At 41.0% G+C, this 17420-nt stretch overlaps 2 protein-coding genes across 4 annotated transcripts in view; one reads left to right on the plus strand and one right to left on the minus strand.

Moving 5' to 3' along the window:
• EPAS1 (endothelial PAS domain protein 1) overlaps positions 1-7414 on the plus strand; it is a 78596-nt gene extending 71182 nt beyond the window's left edge. For all 3 annotated transcript variants that reach the window (XM_069009767.1, XM_069009770.1, XM_069009768.1), the window contains 6 exons: positions 14-124; positions 1793-2277; positions 3394-3517; positions 3607-3724; positions 4259-4438; positions 5150-7414. In XM_069009767.1, the coding sequence (XP_068865868.1) occupies positions 14-124; positions 1793-2277; positions 3394-3517; positions 3607-3724; positions 4259-4438; positions 5150-5301 (1170 nt within the window). In that variant the 3' untranslated portion in view covers positions 5302-7414. The remainder of the gene's footprint in view (positions 1-13; positions 125-1792; positions 2278-3393; positions 3518-3606; positions 3725-4258; positions 4439-5149) is intronic.
• The window catches only part of LOC138107046 (uncharacterized), an 80081-nt gene continuing 67020 nt past the window's right edge, over positions 4360-17420 (minus strand). The window contains exon 5 of the mRNA XM_069008380.1: positions 4360-4445. The gene's annotated coding sequence lies outside the window, so the exon portion shown is untranslated. The remainder of the gene's footprint in view (positions 4446-17420) is intronic.

The following is a 17420-nucleotide window of genomic DNA, read 5'->3' on the forward strand; positions in this document are numbered from 1 at the left end:
TATTTCCATGCAGCCCAGCAGCCCAGGAGATTATTACAGTTCTGTGAATGAAGATCTTAAGATCGAGGTGATTGAAAAACTTTTTGCCATGGACACAGAATCAAAAAGTCAGTGCACCTCCCAGGTAATGAACTTTGTCTTCCAAAAGCCACCAAGATCAGTCCCCTGCTGGTAGACAGTATAGCTGCATGTTTTGTGTGCAGATATTGGGATACAGCATGTAAACCAAATCATGTACACCAAATCTTGGATGCACATTAAAAAAACAGTGCATTTCCAAAAGCTGCCATGTTAATCTCTGTCCCTTACTTTCTGAAGCAGGAGGTTTAGAGTGTTGCTGTGGTGGCATTGCTAAGAAAGGATCACCAGAGAGCTTTCAAAATTTGGAGCCTTCTGTAGATTGGATAAGGAATATAAGCAGCAGCAATTTGTTTTTAAATCCAGGCGAATGACTAATGAGTAAACATCGTTTCTAGAACAAAATATAAATAAACTAATTCTTGCAAAACAACCAAATGAGAGAGGAATGCCCCCCATAGCATATATCTCCTTTAACTACAAAATGAAAACTCATTTAAGATATATTCTTCCTGTTTTGCCTCTTGGAGGTTTTCAGAGAGACTTGAATATTATGTGCGCAACAGTAACATACAGTCTCCATCTCCCGCATTCTAATCATGGTGTAAGTGTAGAAATTTCCCCTGTAAATAAATAAACCCACTATTGCAACATTGCAGCAAGTGAGCTAGTGAGTAAAAGGTCTGGGCTTGATTCAGCTTATGTAACTTCAGATACTTAATTGAAATGCCTTTGTGAAGAGCTTATACTTTATAGTTAAGAGAAAGGAACAGGCATCACTGATTGGTAGCGCAGACCTCACACTCATCTTCATCTATTAATCCTACAGAAAGTTTGGGGTGCTGGGGTCCAAATTTGCCAACACACTGTGCAGGCTTAGGTAGGTTGTAATCCACGTTCTGAAGAAATTTTGGCTAAGGCTGGACATAGAAACGAAAGCAAGAGAAAGAGTGGACAGATAGGAGAAAAGTGTGGATCAGGATGAAACTCGGTGCAAGACTTGACATGTGCAAACTTCAGTATTGTCAGATTCAGCATCTGCTTGTTCAGGTGTGTCCCACCACATCAGCTGCTTTGGTGGGAAAAACCAGTGTTAGAAAAGTGCTGCAGAGGTGTTACGAGCTGACTGGGAGGCCAACACTGATTATCCCCTCTGTTCAGCTCTGGTCAAATGCCAAGAGAAGTGAATGTGGGTATGACTAGTCCTCCAAGGGAAAAAAGAATACAGGTTTAAGTGTGATAGTATCCTTCTGGCTAAATTTTTTCAACTTTTGCATTTTCAGACACCTTTTTTTTATGTAGCTGGTTTATGAGAAAGCTGTATTTTCTATTTCAACATGAAAAAGCCTGAGGTTGAACTATGTGCCACATGTTGCAGAGTCTTGGCAGACAAGTTATTCAAAGCTTAGTGAAACAATATCTACTTCAGATCACAGTGATGCTGGAGGCTGCATGCAAGCTGCTTTACCAAATACTGCTCCTCTGGGAGGTTTTTTCCTTTGGTTTGTTGTCTTAATTTTGCTGCTGATGATATGAGCATGTATGCTAGCATAGAACTAAGACATCTTTAAACAGGAGTTGGCCAGTTTCATTAGGTAAATTTGGCATACAGTGATTTTTCATCTTTGCATCTGTTAGTATTCCATATCACACTAACTGCCACAACTGTTACTAACTTACAGTTTCTTTATGAACTTCCTTTATCTTTGCACAGACTGACTTTAGTGAACTGGACCTTGAAACCTTGGCTCCTTACATTCCTATGGATGGAGAAGATTTCCAGCTCAGCCCCATCTGCCAAGAAGAACATCCTCTCTCTGAAAGTGCACAAAATACCCAGCAGAGTCTAAGTAGCATGAGTACCATCTTCCAACCCCTCACTCCTACTTCACAGAATCAGTTCCTCCCAGAGAAATATTGCCCACAGCTATCAAATGAAAAAATGAACTCTGGTCATGGGTCCCTATCATCGGTGTTCTTCAACAATATGAGTAGGTCATCACTGCCACCACACCATGACCAAGCCAGCACTCCCCTGTCTTCGATGGGAGGAAGACCAAACATCCAGTGGCCACCTGATCCCCCATTAGAATATGTTCCTGCAAAATGGAGACTCATGGATAAATACTCAGGATCCCTATCAAGTTCCCCCTCGGGGCCACCAATAACTTCCCAGAGGGTGCCCATATATAAAAAAAGGTGCGTGTTTCTGTGGTATAACTGTGTATATTTATCCAGAAAATATTTTGGGAAATGAGAAGGGTCGTAATCTTGAAAATAAATTTTTCTCAATTCAGCTGAAACAATGAGTTGTGATAGGCATCAGACTGCAGCTCTGGGGAAATTATTGTGGTGCTCTCCCAGTGGCAGTGAGTCTGGAGGAAGCAGAAGTGGGCTAATTTTGCATTGCCTGTAAGGATACGCAAATGAATTTCCTGCTGGTCCAGTTAAAATTACACCAGTAATTTTGCAAAGCTTTATGAAATTTAAGAACAGTACCAAAAAGACTTACTGGTCCAGCAGTAGCAGGGACACACACATACTTTCTTACCTTGCCTTTATTTTCTGCACAACAGAAAATGGGGAAGAGGGAGGAATGAAAGTACATTATTGCTGGCATATGTACATACTGTAGCCAAGACTTAAATTGCAGGCTCTTTTTCTACAACCTTTTTGTTTGCTTTCTTACACATGTGAACAGTATGTGATGAGATGTAGATCAGAGGGTGTAGTCCTAGAAGTTGCCCCATACTAGAAGTTTCTCTCTAGCTCTTGTGTTTTCAGCGTTGGTCACACTGACGTGTTCAGGAAGTACATAAAATAGCAATGGTCATTTTAAAACGTGAAGCTGTGCAGTTTGCTTCCTGGGATTTCTTGTTGGCAGAAATACCAGTGTCTGAATGAGCATCTGGAAAGAAAGGGTTTGTCCCCAGTTAGCAGCTTGTTCATACTTAATGTGTAAAGTATGAACTGTGTTCATACTTAGTGCGTAAAGCAAGGAGACATGCACGGCTCTCAAATCTAACTCTTAAGAATTATATGACTTTCTTTTCCACAGCATTTTTCTGTCTGCCTGGAGATCCCTAGGGGCTGTTTATGCTAAACTTTCCTAAGTCTTTGATCCCAAACGTCAAAAGTTTCTAAAGATGGTGGGATGACTAATAAAAGGAAATACAAACATTTGATGTTTGAGATCCATCCACTGGCAAATCTCAGACACCTTAAATGTCTTTAAATGAAAGAAGAATCTGTATATATGAACAAGATGATTTCGATCTGCCTCCCTGTGCACTCACAAGGATCTCTTCTCCACAGGCCCCTGGATGCTTTTGGACAACGAGGCATAGATGTAAACCCAGCAAGACTTGCTCTGTCCAACAGTTTGAAACTGAAGCGACAGCTGGATTATGAAGAACAAGCTTTGCAACAACTGAGTGGGGTAATCATAAGAAATGCATCCCCTTAACAACTTTGGACTCATCACGGTCATCAGTGTAATTGTTTGTTTTGCTTCCCTTCTCATTCTAGGGAGATCCATCTGTCATTAACCCATCTCACTTAATGTGGAAGAGAATGAAATTTCTCAAGGGGGAAAACTGTTCCTTGGTTACAGAAAAGAAGTCTCTCAGCACAAGTGTTCTTACTGGTAAGACAAAAGAAAGTGGTTTTGCAATGTTACATATTGAAACACCGTTTTAAGACAAGTTGAATAGGGAAAAAGTTCTTTCAAAAGGAAAGGTAAATAAGCTGTGTAAATATTACACTAAGCTAAAATTAAAGATCAAGTTGTATCACTAAGAGGTGAACAATTTAAAGGTACATTTGATAAATACCAGTTAGCTGGTTTCATGTACGTTCACACACTTGCTTTGGAGGGAACAGAAATCAGCTTAACGGAGCTGTGTTTACCTCCTGCTGTTCCAAGGTGTGAATATCTCAGAGCTAGAACAGATACTCCTTCTCTGCAACACTGTGCTTCCTTACACAAGCATATCTTGACTGCAATACTACTGCTAGAGCTGGGGCTGTTTCTAGACTTCCTTTGTGATAAGATGCAGATTTGCCTATGCTGTGACACCACCACACCGAGGTTCACTTTGCTTTGGATCAGTATAATCTACTATAATTATTACAATGGCTTCATTTAACTTTCTTTTTTTCCCTACTATGTAAATAACAGATGAATTTTTCTGTAACTCGAGAGGTCTGAGCCAACCAATGAATCAACTGCAGCAACAGCAGCAGCATCAACCCACCTGTGAAAGTCTGGGTGAGAATTTGAAAGCAGGAGCGTTTCCCCCTCTGTTTTACAGCTCCCATTGTCAGGACTACAGTGTCCAGCCAGCTCATAAAGCATCAGGTAAGAGCTGTCAAACACAGAAATTGGAAAATGTTGGTATTTTGTTCCAATACTGATTCAGTGAAAAAAAAAACCACACAAAAAATATGGAGGAGGATGATAAAGTAAGATCCAAATATAGCACAAAAAATTAGTTGTGTGGTTTAGTGTGAAACTGTAATGTTTACATTTGTAGTATATGAGAAAAAGTATTTTTATGCTTCATGTCAATTAAACTTAACACCTTTTCACCTTGGAGGTCCTGTCATCCTCCAGCCATACTCGTCTTGTGGCGGAATTGATTATTGCATTGTACTAAACAACTTTGCTGAAACATTGATACTAAGTTTGTAGCTTAGTCTTAACATGTGCCTTTTAAATGTTGAAATAAGTAATTAAAGGGGATGTATATTTGTTCTTTTTAATACACGAGGGGATGGGTGTCAATTCAGAAACCATGTCTTTTACTACAGCTTTCCTCGTCTGCACCAATACAGTTTTTTCTCAGAGCAATCAGAATTTGGGGTGGAGGTGAAAAATTGCACTTGTTTGTGTGACACCCTTGCAGCAGTTTAAGGCAGGGCAGAGCACAGGTTTGCTCTGACACCTGGAACTACTGGTGGTTTTATTGACATAAAACCAGAATGAAACTGGTGTAAACAGAAGAGGTGAGAGGAAAAAAGTGCCCTTTGTGGTCTCAGCACCATAACTTGCTTCACTGCTGTGTTCCAGGTATGACGAGTCGCCTGCTGGGGCCCTCCTTTGAACCCTACTTGTTGCCTGAGCTGACAAGATACGACTGTGAGGTGAACGTGCCTGTGTTGGGCAGCTCGATGCTGCTGCAGGGCAGCGAACTGCTCCGAGCACTGGACCAGGCGACCTGAGCGATCCCGCAATATTCCATGGCCTATACTGTTCAAAACAGCTTCCGTTTTTAAATATTTTTGCAAGTAGACAATTTCTAATACCAGTACACTTTTACAGGATTTTACTTAGATATTGAACCTGTCCACATTACCAAATAGTGGCCTTTTGAAGTTACTCACTTTATTATTCATATTAAAGAAATACATCTACTGTATTTTCTCTATTGCAATTAAAGTGGTGTTTAGAGAGTTTGATTACCCTCCCCTTATCTCATTACCTGTAATTTATATTCTGAATTTTTTTTTTCAAATTTCATGCTATTAAAAAGCTGTGGTATAAATGCCTCATCATGTGATACTTTGGCTGCAGTACTGCAAAGATATATTTTTATTGCCAAAGATGAACGAAACAAATTTGATCTCCAACCACAGTTTTTTGTTGATCTGCCAAATTAAAATCCTTTGAGTCTTTCTGTTTTCCAGCATTTATTTTATTGTAACTTTAATAACTTTTGGAAAAGCATACTAAGGAAAAATCCCAGCCTTCTGCCTCCCATCCCTATCCTTCATTTTTATACACTTTGTTGAAAGAAATGTGAATGGTGAAATGCAATGTTTGTGGGTATCTGTGAAAGTTGCACGTTTTAAGCTTTTTTTCTCAGAAGCAAGCCACATTCTCAGCTGCCTTAACCTGGCTTAGCTCTACAGCCAAGGGAGTCCTACAGATTTGCCCCAGTGGAGGATTTAGACCTGTGGTTTTGTTTGTGTTGAGGTTTCGTATTTTGTTCTTTGTTGTTGCCTTTATTTTTTACACAAAACAGATTTTTTTTTTTAATTATTATTTCTCTCTGGGTCAGTTGTTAATCATCTCTTGGTACTTTTGCTGTATCTATGACACAACTACTTTAAGAGCTGTTTCTGCTAGAAACTTGCAGTATTTGTTATGATGTTGCTGATATTTCAGGAATCGGAGCAGTGGCCAGTACTAACACCTCTGATTAATGTTACCCTTTTTCATTTTGTATGCTAGCTAGCAATATAATTGCAATATTGAATCAACAAATCTTAAAGTAGTATTTCCCAGTGTATTAGGCTAACTCAGTTATAATTAGACAAAAAGAATTAGGGATTGCATAGTGAGATGAATAGCCAGCAGGGAGGTCTCTCATTTTTACTTGCCTTGCATTAATCAGTAGCTAAAAAGTCATTAAAAGGCAGCCAGACATTTTCAGAGCTCCTTTCCAACTATCATTAATTGTCATACACGTACTTGAAAAATAGGGCTTTGAATTCTTTCAAAGGGTTTTGAAAGTTCAAGTTACAACATCTCTAAACAGCAGAAAATATTACAAGGCAGATGAGCAGTTCTGACTTTAAAATACAGACTTGGATCTATGTTGGGATCTATCATCTTGTTTCCTCCACTGGTATAAATCACTGTAGATTCACTGAAGAAAATGAAACAGTGGCAAAGTACTAAAGGTAAAACTCTGGCCCAGAAACTTAGAACAAAAATATTTTTGAGATTTCTGAGTCTGCTGAAGCCTGGTATATAAAATTGCTTTTTATCGTGCACTGACACTTGCATAGAGAGAGCCTTGGGTTCGTAGAGCACTTCAGAGTTCGCTGTGTTAAGCGAGTCTTAACCACACATACCTAGAAAAGCTGAAGACCTTTTGTTATGGGTACATGATGTAAAAAAAATATATTCCCTATTGTAGGCAACCTTTCAAGAGTTTATTACCAAAAATAATCTACTCCTAAAGTGAAGTTATTACTGTGTGGAAAAAATTTATTGTAAGGATCAAAATCTGATGAAAATTGGCCATCCAGATTTGACAAATTTGCAGTGGCACAGACTTAAGGCTTCAAGGATTAAAGACACTTGAATACTGCTCTTCTGTTTCTTATTTGTGTAGTTTCAGCATTAAAAATGTTATACCCTAACAGTTTACTAAAACACTCTGAAAAAATATTCCATGTCTTAATATTAATCATATTTTTATCATAATTATTTCATAATCTATATTGCTGAATTCTTATTGACAATATTATAACTGTATGGGAACCTTAACTTGATAAGGAAATGTATTTTGACACTGATACCTTATTAAAGTATACTGATCCTAAATTCTTTGTGACTCATTTGCTATGAATTTGTTATTTGTTGTATCATTGTAAAACAAAAGTATTTATTAAATTATTTATAGAAATTAAAGGTTTGCACTGATCTTTGAAGACTGAAAGAACAATCAAATGTCGCCCGTATTTGAGAGCTCGGAAGGAGCCTGCCAAAGGTCCATACTGCTTTGTAGAGTTTACCCATCTTTCCTCAAATGAAGAATTAATGCCCTGCAGGCCACTGCCCTTCTCAAACTTGTCCTGTGTCTCAGACTGCTGCTTCCATGCTGAGGGTGCCTTTTGTAATGCTACCCTTACACTTCCAAAAAAAAAAAAAAAAGGGAAAATTAAGACTACCAAATCACAGTTTAGAGGCTGAATTTCCACAGTTCCCAATCTGAGTTTTGGTGGAGAAACAGAAGCCATCATATTCTAGCAGTCCTGACAAACCCATGATTAATGGGGCTTTCCCCATCAAATCCTTCCAAGCCTCTGCTTCACCCTCACAGTTGATAATCCCAATGCTGTTAAACAGGTCAATCCTTTTCCATATAGAAAATGCCAGTTTTTCCTGTGTAATTACACCAATCGCATAGTAGGAGGACAGACACATTAAGAAATTAATTTCCAAACATGCACTTCAACTGCAGGGCTGTGTGAAAGCTGTTAATGCTTGACCCTTCTGATAACTGCCTTTGAAATAATCAGTGCCCACACAGGCACCAGTGAGCTGCTCAAACAGCAGCAAATCCTGTGAAGATCCTGCAAAAGTGGGTTATCATTACCTCCTTTCTTAGATTGGACACTCAGTAGGAGTAGAAACCAAATCCTTGCCTCTGTGTCTGTTGTAACTAACATTAGCAATACAAAACCCTCCCTTTTAAAGTATCCCCTTAGTCTTGGGGACATTTGGACAGAGACTAAATCAGCATAGCAGATCTTAATCCAACTGAGTATTGGAAAAAAACCAAAAACAATCTCTAAAATGGAGGTTAACCTGTTCAGATCAACTTCTACCTTTTAAAGATTGTAATAGCTAACTGTTAATATAAATTATTGCTGTTGGGAAATGTTTTTTGGGGTAGCCAAACAACTGATTGTTCACACTCTCATACTTAAGATGGTCCTGCATTCACCATTCCCATGTTCAAATAGCTGAAGGAACATATTAGTAGTGCCTTGAGCTTCTTTTTTTCTTTCCCCCTCTACAGCTAAACACTTCTCATGTTAGTGAGTTTTAGTGGTTTTTCCTTACATATATGAGAATCGTGGACAGCTAAACGCTGACAGTACAATTTACATACCCCAAAGACCCAAACCCTGGTCAGAAACACAATGCAACCTATGTATTAAGAGCTGAGTTTTGTTCTGCTGAACAGGGATTTATTGCAGCTTTTAAATTTTTTTTTCTTCCCAGTAGGCCAGCAGAAGTGCTTAAAATTCAGCGTACATCATCTTTCACTGCCTAAAAGCACCATTTCTTGGCATCAGACTTTGTATCTCTAACAGCACAGCACTGATCCTAACAATGTTGTTCAACACTCATTACATTCTGCTGAAAAATTGGCCTGTTTTGCCAAGCTCTCATGACTTGGGCTGGTCTCAGTCTCTGGCTGATTATCAAGTCTATCATCTTTTTAAAATGATCAAGCAGCCATTTTTCCTAGAACACAGATTTCACTCAGGTAAGATTCATAATGTCTATCAAAGAAATGCTTGTAACAAAATACAGTAGGAAATTCTCAACATGTGATTACTAATAAAAAACCAAGAAAGCCCAGAAAACTTGGATAACAAAGTCCAACTGTCTTTTCATTGGAGAGACAGGCTCCTAAGCCATACTGAGATCTGCAGACACTGCGTGATTCATCACACTCACTTGGAGCAGCAGGCAGAGTACGGGAAAACTAACACACAGATGCTCCAGTTCTAGGTGGTAAAGGTTTCATCTGTTACTTCTACCTGAGGAGCTTTATAAAGCTATTCACAGACATGCCACATGCATATGTGTGTGTATATATTTATATATATATATATATATTTTTTTTTTTTTTTTTTTAAGTACAGTGGAGAACTGGAAATATTCCGCTACTTCTAAATAAACAGCTTATTTTTTCTTCCCCCTCAAACCCTAATTATAGGCTTCCTAAGGGAGGAAGAAATAATTTCTAAGAAAAAACCAAGTCCTTAACAATATTTTATTAGGACACCGTCTGTCCCACATCCCTGTCCTGCTCCCTTAGCACAAACCAACACACAGCACAAAGGCTGCCTTTTGATTTCCTGGGGCTGCATCTGAGCCCACCCTTGCCCGCGGGGGAGGCAGGTGTGGATTCTTGCTGCTCCGGGCTCAGTTCATTGATGTTTCCTTAGTTAACTGATACAACAAAAGCACCATCAGAAAGCTCCAGTAATTGGGACGTACCCCAGTTTTGGGTGTTTGCATTAAAAATGCATTCAAATAAAAATTTTTCAAAAGTGAGAAAAACCTTAGCTACTGGTTTTTTGTTGTTGTTTGTCTGAAAGCCAGCCTGAAGTTTTGGAAGCTTGTGATGTGCCACAGGTCTCCCATGGAACATTTTCCTTGAAGAAGTCCTAAATTCCTGTTATCAAGAAGCTACTTAACTCCTTTCAGTCATTCCTCCCAGTTAGTAATGTGGCTAGGAAGTCTCATTAGGGAACAGCAGCACACGCATGAGCTTGGCTTGCAAGAACTACAACACTGCAAGCCAACCAGCACCAGCCCTTGACACGCTGGAAGCAGCAGCAGCTGTGTCACACCTTGTGCACTATCTGATGTGGAAATTCCTGCATCTTAACTGCACCTGGGTTGTATCTCAAAAATCCCAACTCCTTTTAGCTTCAGAAAAAAAAAAAAAAATCCCAAATCATCCCCCAAACTCCTCACTTGAAACGCCTGTGTTTAGGTCTTTGGAATTACAGACAAAGCTGGCAAACTAGATCCTCAAAGGCACCAGCACCAGAAACCAGAGTGACTTTGCCCCACCAGGCGTATTTTAATATTTGGGGTCTGGCTGTTGATCTTTGAAGGACTGGCACTGGCTCTAGGGACTGAAGCTGTCTCCCCACAGCACTGGCAAAGGCAAACCAGAAGAAAACAACCTCAAGCACTGCCTCCTCCAGGCTCATTGGTGTCACCCTCCAGTGCACAGTTCCAGGACCAAAGGTCCTAAATAAACCACAGCAGCACGGCACCACCATCTTGATGGCTTGTTCATCCATCAAACATGGAAAGTCCTCTAGTCTCTCAACAGCTGAACACGTTTCTTAGCTGCAGCAAGGAACTGCACACAATCACTTAGTCTTGACTCCTGTCCTTTCCTCCAACCCTGATGCCATTTCTTCCACTAGCCCCTGGTCCTTACATAGGTCTGTGGTTTCATTATTCTGTTTTCTGCCTCATGCTGCCTTCCCCTTGCCCAGCTCACCTTCCCTGACAAACCTGCTCCAATCTGTCCCATCTCGACACAGCCCTCATTGCAGGCAGCAGTTTTCTGTGAGGATCTGGGGAGTTGCAGTGTGGATTCCTTCTCATCATGTCCTTGCCTTGGCTTCCTGTTTGATATGACTATCAGCCAGACTCCCAGCCCTTTTCACCCACATCTCAGCTTCTCTGGTTCTTGAGTTGAGCTCATGTTAAAAATGTCCCAACCCCATTCCCACTCTAACCACGGGGCATAACAGATCACAATCCTTTGCCTGACATGAAAGCAGATTTAATGCTCCAGCTCACAAGAAGTCAGTGCATTCTCCCAAGAGCTGCAACACCACCCCTGAGTCATTTCATACATTTTCCTCAGCTGTTACATGCTTACTTCCATTTGCTATTCAAGCAAGCAGTGGTGGGGTATGAATGAAAAAGGTTCTGCTGGCTCACAGCAAATGTAGTGTCTCTTTTATCAGCCCCTTGACACAGTACTTCAAGAAAAATCCCAGCAAATTTCAGATGTGCACATAATTTATCCTGCAGTTTTGGAAATCAGAGCAGAGTTGAGCAAGTTTCCCAGATAGCTGAACTCTGGTCTGTAAAGCCAGAACAATTTCCCAGCCATAACAGGAGCAGGATGGGTTTGCTCTTTTAGTCTTACCAGCACCACAGATCTAACACTAGCGGGAAGAGAATCCATATTTGTGGCTCCCCAAACCTTCTTCCCATACAAATACTTGCTTGTTCAGGACAAGAGTTAAGTCTGAGACAGAGAGAGGTGCATACACTTGTTAGACTGCTGCCAAATGCTGCTACACACTTGACAGACACCAATAAGCTCACAAAGGGTGTGATTTCCAAATCCAACTTATCCATCAGTATTTTCAGCCCTGGGCAATCCTTATACGCTCACTCCAAAGTTTGGCTGCGCAGAATTTGGAGAACCCTGGGGTGCCCCAGAGGAGAGTGATCTGTTGGTATCTCTCTCTGTCTAGTTATAACCCATAAGTCAGAAAATTCAAAGTGAAGACTCACGCAGGCAAACTAAAACCCACTCATATGTCCACTGGAGAGAGTGACAGGAAAGTGATTACAATGCCAATTCAGCAGTATTTTCCAGAAAAAAGCTACTTTTAAAGACATTGGCAGGAATGCATTTTCCCAGTTAGAACTGTTTATGCAACTGAATTATATTTTATATTCTCTAGTGGGGAAAAAAAAAATCAAACAAACCCAGCATCTTGAAAATTATGCTCTCTTTTTCTCAAGATGTTGATAAACACCAAATTTGAGATAGAAGGGGAAAGCACAAATACAAAAATCCCACAACTGTCAAACCCCCAGACCAAAGCACACAGCTCCCTGGCATTATTTTGCAGCAGAAGTTGCCCGAAATTCTAAGTGGCAAACCACAAAAGTTGCCTCATATAATGAGCCTTATGATCCATACAAATACATATCATTTTAGTTCAGCCTCTCCTCCACACAGCAGCACCACAACAGTACCACACTGGATCAAACGAAGCATAAAATGGGTGTCGTCACCATCCATTTTTAGATGCGTCACATGACATCCATTGGCTTTTTCCTGGAAGAGCAGGCAATACTAATTGTGTCTATGCTTTACTGCTAACACAGATAGTGCTGTCCTTAACTGCAGTCCCCAGAACACACCAGGAGTTCACAGAAATCAAACCAATGGAAGTTTACCAGGAAAGCAGGTTGCTGCAAACATCATGAAGAGTTTTCCTGTGCCTTGCTCATCTACAGAGGTGCTGTTTTTAAAACATATTTACACCTTCTAGCACAGGTTGTTGCTCACAACTTCAGTTTTAATCTTTAGTCAGTTTTTGGAGTGCGCAGTATGATCTATTTCAGGGCCATTCTGATCACCACAGAAATCTCAAAGATGAAAATGACACCAACACTGAATAATTCTTGGTGAACTTCCCTCTTCCCTCTCAAAACCTCTCTCCTGCAGAAGAGATTGTTTAATGACAGGCAAAACCTTGAAAAACTGCATGGTGGGTTCGCTTTTATCCAGCACCCCTTTTTGCTTTCCCCAGATCGACAGCAAACAGCCACCCAAGCACTCTGAAAAGTGGACATAAACCTGGCTATTTTAACCATCAATTGTATCTTAATATACTGAACAAACACTTTAACTTGTACTTTCATTTTTAGAGGGACTTCTTCAACATCCCCCCTTACACATTCTCCCTCCCCTCATTCAAAACAAAGAAGAAATCATCTTAAAGTCACTAAAACACTTGTCTGGGTAACCAGCAGAGGAACCAGGAACCCATGAAATATCTGGAACTCATTGGAAAGACAGGGAACAGGGAATATTCAAGTCAACAGTACTCTCATTCTTCTTTCTGCAGCAGTCCTTGCTGGGCAGGGTTTGTTTGCACTGAGGTTTGTATTAGAAACACACACACTTAGCTAAATTACACAAATTCCACAAACCTATGGTGAAAATAATAAACAGAGTGAAAAGTGCCCATGCCCAACACTCAAGAGCCACAACAGGTGCCTCTGGATGGCAGACTGCCATGATGGCCATACTCAAAACACTTGTCCCAAAACCTGTTCAAAGAAGTGATCCTCCTTCCTCCCCCTTCCCTTTTTCCCATATAGTCCCCCCTTTCCACAGAAACATCTCAAAGAGTATTTTGATCCTTATAGGCAAAATCATGTCCTGACTCATGTCTGGGAAATAAATCCCATGTGCCTACAAAACCTATGGTACAAAGTGGATGCTAAGGGGTGACCATTCACAAGACCCTGAAAAACGGGTCTTCTGCAGCCTGTGGCAGGAGCTCATGCTCTCCACAGGCCCTCCTGATCCTGGCATGGGAGCACCCAGCACGCTGCATGACCAGCAGTGGCTGTGCCCAGCAGACACTGCTGCTCCTCGAGTCATGGGCCAGAAGGGCAGCGGCTGAAGAAGCTGCACATTTCATGTGCTGTCCCCAACACAAGTCACCTCTACAACACCCACCTACTTAGGTTTGATGTCAGTAATGTACAATCCACTTATATATGGAGCAAGGGGGTAAATACGCCTGGAAATGCATTGCTTCATGGTTCATGGAAATAGTTTGTGGCTGCGCATTACAGAGCAACGTCATTCATAGCAAAAGCTGCCTAATAGGAAATTGCCCCAGGAAGCTTTCCAAACCCCATACATTCTACTGTCACACTAAACCTCCAAGCTTCACTGCCCAAAGGGCAACAACTTAGCACACCTCCTACACCAATGTCCTACCCTGTTCTTCCCAGTGAGACAAACCAAGACAGCAACTTGCTAGGGCTGAAAGCAGCACTACAGTCACACTTGTGCTCAGCTCCTCACTCACATTGATCACACGGTGATCACGCACCTCTCCAGTTTGCAGGAACCCCCCAGCCATACCCTTCCTTTCCTCCCTACCAAGATGCCAAACTCTCCTCCTGAATGAACATCTCCAGCTCACTTTTCCACAATGTCTAACAGCATTTAGAAATCCTCTTCCAGATGCTCTTACTGGAAATGCAGACAGCACAATTACAAAAGGAGTTCTGGGATCCTAACTGTACTAGTGTGACTCATCTTTGAAAGAAGTATTTCAAAATACTTCTTCGAAATACACCAAAACATACATTCAAATTACTTGGTTTTTTTTTTTTTTTTAAGTGAGCTACAGAAGAAAAAGGACATGAAGTCACACAGCGACGTTCAGCACACACACTGCAGTTGGACAGACCTAGTTTTGACAGTACGAGACGCATGCAGAAATAAATCAGTTCATACCCAAAGAGATATGGGCTTGTGTGGCTAATCTCTGCTAAGAAAAGTAGGCATTCAAACCCAAATTTTAAAGATAATATGTTGTAGCTATACAGCTACACTAAAAACAGGAGATTGCTGCACCTGTACCACACAGTGCCAGTAACTGAACTAATGCTGAAAGAGGAAAATCACCTCCCTTCAGGATCTCCCATCAAGATCCAAAGAAGTATTTTTGCAATAACCAAGGAAACAGGACAGAGTGTATTTGAAGGCAGAAGTCAGGAGGACACAAAGAGTCCTTTCTGAAAATAATGCCAAGTATTCTCTCAGATTTTTAAATAGAAACAACAAGTAGCCCATCATCCATTTCTACACAGTTATAACATGTTCCTGCCCAACGTATCTTTCTACTGATAACTTATTACATCTTCATGTTTCTCTGCTCTATTAAAAAAAAGCCAACCAACCAACCAACAAAATCACGTGACAGGCTCATTTGGATTTTTCAGCTTCTTGTGTCTCCTCTTAAAAGCTACAGAAATGTAATTTACATGCTCTAAAAAATGAGCTACTTTAAAAGCTTAACTTTTTAGACAGCTCAGAGAAGATGACTGTCATCCTTTCATTTCCAAGCAGCAGTTTGTGTAGATTTTAGTACAATCAATTCATGTCTATGTCATGTTTCATTTTCATGCTTCATTTTACAAGCCCACTAATCAGACTAATGAGGTTGAATGTGAAGAAATCCCTTTGTTTCAAGCTGAACAGCCTCTGAAACCACAGTTATAATGGTCTTTCTTTGCTTATTCATTTCCTGTTTGCAAGTAATAGCAAAAAAAAAAAAAAAAAAAAAAAAAAAAAAAAAAGCATTACAGTGTTTTTCTGCTAAACCCTAAAGGGAGAAAGCCATTGCAGTACAACATCCCCTGTAATTCACAGGAGCTCAGGCTGTATGTTCCTGTAAGGGAGTCACAGTGCCTTCTGCTTTGTGAGCATGCTTAAATGAAAGTAAAATCTTATTAACTTCTTTGGGAGGGTCACGAATATGTTCTATATGTTCCAAAGCGGGGGGCTTAACACGGTCCAGTGAGCAAATGCCTGTCTGCAGGCAGCAGGGAATTTGTGCTGTGCTGAGCACACTCCCACATGGAGTCATCGATACCCCACACGCCTGTGTACGTGTCTAGGACCTGCCTGGGGACTGGGAGCTTCCTGGCTCCTTGGCCCATCTAAACCATCGACCCCACATATACAGATAATCCACGGCATGAGACAGAAGCTAGAGGTGAGGAATGGAAATTCCTACTCAAGAGAACCCACCAGCGCTCCTCGGAGCTTTTTGTCACGTGCCAGTAGGAACACAGAGAGATGCACAGAGAGACTTACAAGGGAATACACCCAATTATGGGACAGTGCCACAAAAGGCAACACTGTCTACCTTCCAACAGCTCTAACAAATTTGAAATCGCAATCTCTAAACAATCTTGACTTGAATTTGCTCATTCTGAGGTTGGGTTGTTTTTTTCTTTGACATCACACATAAGCAAGGCTTGTTTCTGATCCTTTAAATGCCTAAGGAGCTGCCTGGACCACCTGCTGAACAAGTGACAAGTACATTGCAGAGTCAGGGGATCACGGAGCATTCCACCAAGGTTACTATGTCACTAGAGTGTCACTACACCTGCCCAGAATGAATATAAAAGGTTCAACTATGGTTCAGAGTTCTCTGAAAGAAGCTGGATATACCGGTAAAGGGGCATGGAAACGGAGAGGGGGCAAGTTTCTCTTTTTAGCCTGTAGCATGATGACAGCATAAGCAGCACAGTGCCATGGTTTACATCTGAGGATGGTCCCACTCCCAGTCAAAGCACAATATCTATAGACAAAATCCAGGCAATCCATTTCCTCCTAAAGCTGTAAGTCAAAAATAGAAGCACACTCCTGCTACAATACATCCCAGGGTATGACAGAAGCTTTAAGTCCTTCACAGATCACCAAGAACATCAGTAGGGCTTTAGGGAATTAGTCATACCAATTACTAACCCTCCTGTCCCCAGCCAGACCATAGAGAAGGGATGAAGACATCAGAAGACAGATTTATGATGGCACAGCAGGGGACAAAACTACCTCAGTATGGTCTCTGCCTGGTTAACCTCCAGCACTTTCCTTGAGGAGAGGAAGAACACCACTGGTGAGAAGACAAAAAAGGCTTTTCACCTCCTGCTCTTTCCCACTCCTGGAGCAAAACCACCAATCATGTAGCAGCATCCTCCATATCAGGTGGAGCCTGGCTGCAGAAACAAATGTGGAAGAACTGGGGCAGAGTCCATGGTGGGTTACAGCACCAGTCTGATGGCTGCACCCCCACAACATGTGCATGACTATTAGCCAGGGCCTGCAACCACCCAGAGTAACCAGACATTTGAAAGTGTTTTTGCTTTCCGCCTTCACTGGAAACAAACCTGAGCCCTAAGCAGCAGTACCTTGGCAGGAAAATAACTGAGAGCTGATGGATCTGAAGAATTCTGTGCAGAAAAAGCATTTTAGCTTTCAACTATCCCAAATGATCCTCTGATGTTTAATTAGGAATAATTAAAGAGCAAACAAAAAGCCTGAATCCTTTCATGAACACTTCATGGGTATATGCTAGTTATTTCAAACAGGAGCTCAGTTCTAGGGTGCCAGACTCCCTATGCACAGGAGCCGAAGAAAAGCAAACTAATCTGTTAAAGAAATAGAGCAAAAAGGTGTCAGATTTCTTCCAAAACAGTGGTATTTTTTGTCAACAAACTG

This window comes from Aphelocoma coerulescens, chromosome 3, assembly GCF_041296385.1.
Source record: "Aphelocoma coerulescens isolate FSJ_1873_10779 chromosome 3, UR_Acoe_1.0, whole genome shotgun sequence".
In the NCBI taxonomy this organism is placed as follows: Eukaryota; Metazoa; Chordata; class Aves; order Passeriformes; family Corvidae; genus Aphelocoma; species Aphelocoma coerulescens.